Genomic DNA, 10,353 nt, shown 5'->3' on the forward strand with positions numbered 1-10,353 from the left:
TACCGATCCTGTGCAGGTATTGTTACACGTGGTCTGCCACTGCGAGGATGATCATCAGTCTGTCCTGTCTCCCTGTAGCGCTGTCTTAGGCGTCTCACAGTACGGACATTGCAATGTATTTCCCTGGCCACATCTGCAGTCCTCATGCCGTTCACGCAGGCACGTTCACGCAGATGAGCAGGGACCCTGGGCATCTTTCTTTTGGTGTTTTTCAGAGGTAATAGAAAAGCATCTTTCGTGTCCTAAGTTTTCATAACTGTGACCTTAAATGACTACCGTCTGTAAGCTGTTAGTGTCTTAACGACTGTTCCACAGGTGCATGTTCATTAATTGTTCATGGTTCATTGAAAAAGCATGTGAAACAGTGTTTAAACCCTTTACAATGAAGATCTGTATTTGGATTTTTACGAATTATCTTTGAAAGACAGGGTCCTGAAAAAGGGACGTTTCTTTTTTTGCTGAGTTTAGTTGATTTTTTTCAAATGCATAGTCTATGGAAAAAAAAAGTGTGAAAAAATGTTGATTGGCCGACAGAACAGATGACTCTACCCCCGAAACAAAATTATGATCTGGGACAGCCCTAAGTTTATTACATGCTATTATCTCCTATGCTTTGATGTAGTGCCAAGGAATTGTTCTGATTGTTGTCCTCCATTCTCCCCTCCAGGTGACCTGTATGATATTCTGTCCAGCCTGCCAGAGAGTGTGGCGTATTCCTGCCGGCCCTGCAGCCAGTCCCAGCCCAGCGCCTGGAGAGAGCTGCTCCACATGGAGCTGAGGGCCGGGGTAGTGAAGGTGCTGGCCTGCCTGCTCACCTCCACCCTCACCCAGCACCTCATCGTCTGCTCACAGGTGAGAGGTACCAGGCCGTACAATGCTTCTTACCACAGGATGCTAAATGAGACAGGATGCGCAGGCTGAAAATAGCAACAGGTTTGCTGCAGATTTGTATGACACCCCTGTTGTTCACATCCTGATGGGAAATGATGAGTTGATTGAATTGTACTATACTGTCAACAACAACCTTAAAGTGGGGGGACAGACATTCAAATCCAATGTGACAGGAAGTTACAGAAGTTAGTCTTGCAATTATTTTCTTCTTCTGGATGTTAAAACCAGGACTGGCCCCTTCTCTCACACATTCCCAGTTCACATCTTTCCTTCCCTGCGACTGAGGACACAGAGTAGTGACTTCATTTAGCTCATTGTAGGGTGATTCACAGAGTGGTAAAGGTAGAGTGGTAAGCTCAGGACCTGACCTGCCTGTCACCTTATCTTCTGGGGGGTAAGATTTATTAATAAACATGAATTATTTGTTAATGTAAATGAGTGTAATCATAATCAGCTAGATGTGAGCCACTGTCTCAGTTGTGTACTCTTCAAGTCAAATTCTAACTTGACTGTAACTGTGTGCATGTAACTCAGATGTTTGCTTAAACCATCCAAATTTGAGTTACGTGCTGGTAACTCAAGTTGGAATCTGGCACAGCATGACTCTAACACAACTTGACTAACTCTTTTTTTCATCTCCTCACCCCTCCATTTCTCCATCCTTTCCCATTGCAGTGGGATGCTGTCCCTTGCGGATCAGTCCCCCACCACTGAGCATGTGTACACCCAGTGGCGTGAGAGGGAGGAGTTAAGGTCCAGGACCCCTCTGGGGACCCTGCAGATGGAGAACGTACTACGCCTGGAGGTGAAACAAAAAGAGGTGCCTCACCCCACCACCCCACTGACCACAAAGCCAACCAGGGGCCTCCACTTCAGGAAAAACCGGGCTTTCAGACTTAATAAACTTAAAGGTAATTTACACAACTCAGGGAAGGAAAAACTGTGAATTGACCAATTTCCTACGGTGATTTTTCTGGTTTTGGTGTGATGTCAGGTGTTTGTCCCTCAGGGAAAAGGGGAAGAGCCGGAAGGCCATCCAAGTCTGAGGGAAGGCCATTCAAGTCTGAGGGACGGCCATCCAAGTCTGAGGGAAGGCCATCCAAGTCTGAGGGACGGCCATCCAAGTCTGAGGGACGGCCATCCAAGTCTGAGGGAAGGCCATCCATGTCTGAGGGAAGGCCATCCAAGTCTGAGGGACGGCCATCCAAGTCTGAGGGACGGTTGTCCAAGGCTGACCTAGACACAGGGTGGTGCAAGGACGACGGGAGGCAATGCTCACTGTGCCAATAGTATGGAGATGCCAAGTCCAATGAGAATAAGACTGAAACTAGGTTTCAGAACACTTCTGAGAAGCCCTTGTCAAAAGTGAATTAAGGAATTACAGCATGGTGATGTTCCTCAGGAGGCGGGCAGGCTGCTGTACCTGGTCCAGAATGAATGGGCTCACATCAACTGCTCCAAGGTTTTCGAGGAGGACAATGGCTCTATGATGCACGTGCACAGTGCTTTCGCTAGGGGGTGCTTCATGGTGAGGCTTTTTTTCCCAGCAGCTGTAGTTTGTGTATCTTTGTCCAACGTCCGTCTCTCTCAAACGCTATTCTCTCCTCCTGGACTGATCTAACCTGTCTGTGTATCTTGTTCTCTCAGCGCTGTGAGTGCTGTAACCATACAGGTGCCACAGTGGGCTGCTGTCTGACCTCCTGCCAGAACAACTACCAATTCATGTGTGCCCGCTCCCGCAACTGTGTATTCCAGGACGACAAGAAGGTCTACTGCTACAAACACAGAGACCTCATCAGTGGCAAGGTAAAGTCCTGGGACTACTCAGTAGTGGGACTATGTTTTTTTCATGAGTTTCCTCACGCATTTGTACATTGTTCTTGTTCCATTGCAGATCATCACCGGCCAAGGGTTTGAGGTGAATCGAAGGATGAACGTGAACATTGATGGGGTCAGTCTTCGCAGGAAGTTGTTGACCAGACTGGAGCCAGAAAACATCCATTTGAAATTTTCTCGACATATTACATTGTTATTTTTAGCTCCCTTGAGTACAGGTATCACAGTACAGTGGACACAGGACGGGTCATGGGTTTTGCTTATCTAATCATTGTTATTTTCTGAATTCAGGCTCTTTGCAGTTTGAAAAGCTAGGTATGCTGACTGAGCTGTCTGCAAAGCAAGGACAATTCTTCCCGTGGGTTTCCAGTAAGTAGCAGCAATTCATAATTAATAATGAAACAGAAATATCCATGGTTTTGTATGACTTCCTTTCTTTCAACTCCTCCCCTTTCTCCAGGTGTTCTTCCTGGTACTGGAGCATGGTGAAACCACTGTGGCGATGCAAATGAGGTCCGACTGCCTGTCCCTGAGAAACCTGCTGACGAGATGCCTGATAAGGGAGAGAATAGCACTATAGCATACAGCTCCTGCCCCCAGTCAGGTGAGAGTCCTGGTAATGCAACACTGCATAAAACCCTCACTGCTACGCTGAACAAAAATATAAGCGCAACATGTAAAAATCATAGCAATGTTTGTTTAAATCCCTATTAGTGAGTATTTGTCCTTTGCCAAGATAATCCATTCACCTGACAGGTATGGCATATCAAGAAGCTTATTAAACAGTATAATCATTACACAGGTGCTGGGGATAATAAAAGGCCACTCTTGAATTTGCAGATTTATCACACAACACAATATCACAGATGTCTCAAGTTTTGAGGGAGCGTGCAATTGGAATGCTGACTGCAGGAATGTCCACCAGACATGTTGACAGTGAATTGAATGTTCATTTCTCTACCATAAGCTGCCTCCAAAGTCGTTTTAGAGAATTTGGCAGTATGTCCAACCAACCTCACAACTGCAGACCATGTGTATGGCGTCGTGTGGGCGAGTGGTTTGCTGATGTCAACGTTGTGGACAGAGTGCCTCATCGTGGCATGAAGTTATGGTATGAGCTACAGACATGGAACACAATTGCACTTTATTGATGGCAATTTGAATACACAGAGATACCGTGACGAGATCCTGAGGCCCATTGTCGTGCCATTCATCCGCCGCCATCACTTCATGTTTCAGAATGATAATGCATGGCCCCATGTCGCAAGGAACTGTACACAATTCCTGGAAGCGGAACATGTCCCAGTTCTTCCATGCACTGCATACTCACCAGACAAGTCACCCAATGAGCATGAGCCTTTTGGTCCTAGACTTGGCTCCGAAACCGATTGCCGTGCGGTTGCAGAGAGAATAGTCTATGACTTGGGTGACTGGAGTCTTTTGGGAAAAAAATGTGGGCTTTCCTCTGACACCGCCTGGTATATTGGTCTTGGATGGCAGAAAGCTTGGCCCCAGTGATGTACTTGGCCATACGCACTACCCACTGTAGCGCCTTACGGTCAGATGCCGAGCAGTTGCCAAACTAGGCGGTGATGCACCTGGTCAGGATGCTCTTGATGGTTCAGTTGTAGACCTTTTTGAGGATCTGGGGACCCATGCCAAATATTTTCAGTCTCCTGAGGGGGAAAAGGTGTTGTCGTGCCCTCTTCACGATTGTCTTGATGTGTTTGGACCATGACAGTTCGTTGGTGATGTGGACTCGCTCCACTACCGCCCTGTGGACGTTAATGGGGGCCTGTTTGGCCCGCCTTTTCCTGTAGTCCACAATCAGCTCCTTTGTCTTGCTCACATTGAGGAAGAGGTTGTTGTCCTGGCACCACACTGCCAGGCTGTCTCATCGTTGTCGGTCATCAGCCCTACCACTGTTATGTCGTCAGCAACTTAGTGATCAACTCTATGCAAACGAGATGTGTTGTGCTAAATGAGGCAAAAATAATGGTCACACCAGTTTTCTGATCCACGCCCCCACCTTTTTTTTAAGGTATCTGTGACCAAAATATGCTTATCTGTATTCCCAGTCATGTGAAATCCATAGATTTAGAGCCTAATGGATTTATTTAAATTGCCTGATTTCCTTATGAACTGTCTCTCATTGAAATCTTTGAAATTGTTGAATGTTGAGTTTCTATTTTTGTTCAGTATAAAATATTAGTGTGAATGTGTAACTGTTGGCTTTCTTACACTGCAAAGTGGATATTGGCAAGACTTAGCCGTGGCATAGGAAACAGAGTTGTTGTTGTTGACACCTCTAGAATCTGATGCCCAAGACTTAGCCGTGGCATAGGAAACAGAGTTGTTGTTGTTGTTGCTTCAACTCTAGAATCTGATGCCCAAGACTTAGCCGTGGCATAGGAAACAGAGTTGTTGTTGTTGTTGCTTCACCTCTAGAATCTGATGCCCAAGAGGTTGACGTGGCACATTCCCGACCCACTACACCCAGCTTCTCAGCTCCACTCCCTAAACCTGACCAAGGGGCAAGGCCCAAAATCAGGAGACTAGCTGGAGGACTGTTCCGGCCTCTGCCCTCCCCAGGTAACTGTTCCGTGGTTGGCTGATGTTGTTTTGTAGAACACCTCTGGTTAAAAAATAGAAAACTTTGTTAGGACTTTTAATTGTCAGGTTTTGAGTGATTTATAGATATTACCCAGAAAGCATTGGTTGTTTGTGTGTCCGTTCAGTTGTCTTACTTCTATCTGTTTTTCCTCCGCAGGAGCTACCAAGTCCAAACCCCACTACATCCTGACCATCAGTGACCTGGAGGAGACGTGCATGCCCACGTCGCCACAGCCCCCACTCCCAAACCCGCAGGGACATGTCCTAGCACCCCTCGGCTCTCCCACTGCAGCTGGACCCTCTACCCTGGGGGCTCCATGCATCCCAAGGCCTCCGTTCCCACCTCTCCACTGTTTCCCCTCGGTGCTACTGATATCCTCTCCATCTGCCCGCACTGTCAGAGGTCGAAGTGCTTCCTCTGTCCGATGTCCTGGGAACATGACTCTACCTCAGGACTCTTTCCCCAGGCAGTGGGCCGCAGTGCCCTGCCTGACTGTAACACATTCTTAGGTACTTATGTGTAATAGTGCCTTATGAACAGTATGTCTGTATGATGATGACTGATGATACTTCTTATACCTGTACAATGTAAACAAGTGTGCCTGATTTGAAAATACCCTGTGGTATTTCCATCCTGTCAGGTGCTGTATCGTGCTCAGATGATGAGCTGCTGCCCTCAGACGATGAGTGTCCCCCCAGCCGAGATCAGCCCCACCTCCGTTTTGAGATCAAAAGCGATGACGGCTTCAGTGTGGAGGCAGACAGCGTAGAGGGTGAGGTTTCAGGGAGGAAAGGGCAAATGAATAGATTTCATGTGTCTGTTATCTGTAGAATGTTAGTTTAGAAAGAATTACATTACCCAGTACTCAAGGCAATGATTTCTGCACAAATACCCACTATTTCTACAAATGAGTAAACATAACATGAAGAAATATGCTCCTTCTCGTACTTGGCTAGAATGAAATTGTGTAATAAACCATCTAGCACAAAATGTTGGCTTAATTTCCAGATTAATTACATTTGTGTGTTATGCTGTGTTACTCACACCTTACTTATCTCTCTCTCCATTCCTCTTCCCCCTCCTTTCCCTCCTCAGAGGCCTGGAGGGCAGTGATAGACTGTGTCCAGGAGGCGCGGGCGGGGGCCAGGTTAAGGCAGCTGTCCTTCTCTGGGATGACAGGTGCCCATATGCTGGGCCTGCTCCACGACACAGTGGTCTTCCTGGTGGAGCAGCTCCAGGGGGCCTGCCGCTGCCATAGCCACGCCTTCCGCTTCTTTAAACAGATCAGCCAAGAGGACGACCTGCCTGTCAACCCCTCTGGATGCGCCCGCTCTGAGGTCTACCTCAGGTCAGTGTCCCGGTGTTCTGTTCACTAAGGGGGCCCTGGAAGATAAATATTGAAATGACAAGGGGAGTCATTATTTTGGAATGTAATTCGGAAATTGAGTCCGAGTTGTCTGACAGATTCATCTTAAATATCTTGTAAACATTTTAACCAATACTTACTAGGTATCATGAGTCGTAGCTTAGAATACATTTAATACATTCAAATGTATTCATTGGTGAATTGGTACATCGCCACAAGTGTAATGGTGCGAACCGGTATTACTTTGTCCTTACCTTGCAGTTGGTCAACCCATACCACTGTCTAGCAAATGTCTGGAGAATCTGGGTTTTCCCCTCTGTAGGTGGTTTTCAACTTCAAAGTGGAAGCTAGTCTCTCTGTGTAGAGTATTGGTGGAATGTATGTTTTGAATGTAGACATCTGTCAGGTTTAGAGGAACAAGGGCTGTGGCTGTTGTGTTTCTATGTGAGTGTCATCTCCACCTCCACATTCGGCGTAAGCTAGAAATAAGACCTGTATGACGTCTATGCTGCTCCGTTCATTAACTTATGAAGAGTGTGGGTGACGTCCACATCCCAAGTTCTACACCAATGCTGGGGGGGAAAACAATGATAAAGAAAGCAATAATAATAAGAAAGTAATCATGTAAAATTTAACGCGACACCTTGTTTCTGTCTTCTCTTACAGGAAGTCCACCTTCGGCATGTTCAACTTCCTGGCTTCCCAGCACCGCCAGCTGCCTGACATCAACCCCTACGATGAGGAAGAAGATGAAGTCCCACTCAAATCCACAAGGTCAGATTAGAGTTATTGTATGCTGGCCATTGCAAAGGAAGCTAGCTAAATGCTAACATCTTAAAAAAGGATGCTTTGGCTTAAATACTGCAGGAGCTAGTCCATGAAAGATCTTGTCTCGCGGAACATTCTTAGAACTTGTTGTACATGGCCGCAAGTATTGTTCCTTTAAAAAACAACTTTCACATCAACAAATGATCCATGTATAAGTTTGTATACATAACATATCAATGTTCTCATTCAGACTTATGAGTAACAAAGGAGCCAGCTGTACAGCTACAGGTTTACATAAACGTTTTTATAGCTGGAACTAATTCACTAATGAAATGTTGTCCATTCCTGTATTTGTAACTCCCCTAAAGTGATCTTTGTGGTTGGACTAAACCATTCCGTCATTTCTGCAACTACCTCCTCCTAACAAGCCATGTTAAAAATATGTTCTACCCTCTTGTGTCTGAGTCTCTAGTGACTCTTTTCTCAGAGTTCAACGTGAAAGGTCAGAAGCACATCGTCATCTTCTTTGCTTATCCCTTTTCTCCTAGACGTGCCACTAGCTTGGAGCTCCCCATGGCCATGCGCTTCAGACATCTGGAGAGGACATCTAAGGAGGCTGTAGGCATGTACAGGTCAGCACACAACTAGTCCTCACCCCCCCCCCCCCCCCCCCCCCCTGAGGCACTGAGGTCAAAGCCAATACTATGGACAGAGCCTGTGACTATGATCATGATTCTGGGCTGAAGAGCTCATATTCTCTCCAAGATGGCATAGCAGTTCAGACGTCTTTTGTCCTCGTCTTGTCGTGTCCCGTATATACAGTGCCTTGCGAAAGTATTCGGCTCCCATTGAACTTTGCGACCTTTTGCCACATTTCAGGCTTCAAACATAAAGATATAAAACTGTATTTTTTGTGAAGAATCAACAACAAGTGGGACACAATCATGAAGTGGAATGACATTTATTGGAGATTTCAAACTTTTTTAACAAATCAAAAACTGAAAAATTGGGCGTGCAAAATTATTCAGCCCCTTTACTTTCAGTGCAGCAAACTCTCTCCAGAAGTTCAGTGAGGATCTGAATGATCCAATGTTGACCTAAATGACTAATGATGATAAATACAATCCACCTGTGTGTAATCAATGCACCTGCACTGTGATAGTCTCAGAGGTCCGTTAAAAGCGCAGAGAGCATCATGAAGAACAAGGAACACACCAGGCAGGTCCGAGATACTGTTGTGAAGAAGTTTAAAGCCGGATTTGGATACAAAAAGATTTCCCAAGCTTTAAACATCCCAATGAGCACTATGCAAGCGATAATATTGAAATGGAAGGAGTATCAGACCACTGCAAATCTACCAAGACCTGGCTGTCCCTCTAAACTTTCAGCTCATACAAGGAGAAGACTGATCAGAGATGCAGCCAAGAGGCCCATGATCACTCTGGATGAACTGCAGAGATCTACAGCTGAGGTGGGAGACTCTGTCCATAGGACAACAATCAGTCCTATATTGCACAAATCTGGCCTTTATGGAAGAGAGGCAAGAAGAAAGCCATTTCTTAAAGATATCCATAAAAAGTGTTGTTTAAAGTTTGCCACAAGCCACCTGGGAGACACACCAAACATGTGGAAGAAGGTGCTCTGGTCAGATGAAACCAAAATTGAACTTTTTGGCAACAATGCAAAACGTTATGTTTGGCGTAAAAGCAACACAGCTGAACACACCATCCCCACTGTCAAACATGGTGGTGGCAGCATCATGGTTTGGGCCTGCTTTTCTTCAGCAGGGACAGGGAAGATGGTTAAAATTGATGGGAAGATGGATGGAGCCAAATACAGGACCATTCTGGAAGAAAACCTGATGGAGTCTGCAAAAGACCTGAGACTGGGATGGAGATTTGTCTTCCAACAAGACAATGATCCAAATCATAAAGCAAAATCTACAATGGAATGGTTCAAAAATAAACATATCCAGGTGTTAGAATGACCCTGTCAAAGTCCAGACCTGAATCCAATCGAGAATCTGTGGAAAGAACTGAAAACTGCTGTTCACAAATGCTCTCCATCCAACCTCACTGAGCTCGAGCTGTTTTGCAAGGAGGAATGGGAAAAAATGTAAGTCTCTCGATGTGCAAAACTGATAGAGACATACCCCAAGCGACTTACAGCTGTAATCGCAGCAAAAGGTGGCGCTACAAAGTATTAACTTAAGGGGGCTGAATAATTTTGCACGCCCAATTTTTCAGTTTTTGATTTGTTAAAAAAGTTTGAAATATCCAATAAATGTCGTTCCACTTCATGATTGTGTCCCACTTGTTGTTGATTCTTCATAAAAAAATACAGTTTTATAACTTTATGTTTGAAGCCTGAAATGTGGCAAAAGGTCGCAAAGTTCAAGGGGGCCGAATACTTTCGCAAGGCACTGTATATATATTTACAACTTTTTTCACATACATTTTTAAAATTTTCCATCAACTCATCTTCAAAACACTCTACTGCAACCCGCCTCACCAATTTGTATTTATAAAAAAAGTATTAAGGTAAGGTAAGTATTAAGGTAAGTATTAAGGTAAATAAAGGTATTATTTACCTCAAATCTGTAATCCTCCCAGAAGCTAGCCAGAAACTCCAAGAAGCTAGCCAGAAACTAGCCAGAAACTAGCCAGGAGCTAGCCAGAAGCTAATCCAGAAGCTAGTTCAGAAGCTAGTTCAGAAGCTAGTTCAGAAGCTAGTTAGCTTCTTTACTGGCAAATCGCTAGTATTCAGCTAACCACGGTTTGTGGTCATCAGCTATCCTTTAGCTCGAAAATCTATCGCCAGTTTTGTACGGCGCAGCGCAGCGCGGCTCAGAACGGAACATACCGGACCAATTTTTCTC

At 45.3% G+C, this 10,353-nt stretch overlaps 1 protein-coding gene across 1 annotated transcript; it reads left to right on the top strand.

The window, feature by feature from the left end:
• The first annotated feature begins 3,276 nt into the window (after positions 1–3,276).
• Positions 3,277–8,123, top strand: LOC118944131 (histone-lysine N-methyltransferase 2B-like). The gene is made up of 7 exons (XM_036962212.1): positions 3,277–3,331; positions 5,176–5,319; positions 5,498–5,835; positions 5,933–6,113; positions 6,437–6,689; positions 7,374–7,481; positions 8,024–8,123. Exons 1-7 carry the CDS (start codon positions 3,277–3,279, stop codon positions 8,121–8,123), a joined length of 1,179 nt encoding a protein of 392 aa, XP_036818107.1.
• The last annotated feature ends 2,230 nt before the right edge of the window (positions 8,124–10,353 follow it).

This window comes from Oncorhynchus mykiss, chromosome 2 (genome assembly GCF_013265735.2).
Source record: "Oncorhynchus mykiss isolate Arlee chromosome 2, USDA_OmykA_1.1, whole genome shotgun sequence".
In the NCBI taxonomy this organism is placed as follows: Eukaryota; Metazoa; Chordata; class Actinopteri; order Salmoniformes; family Salmonidae; genus Oncorhynchus; species Oncorhynchus mykiss.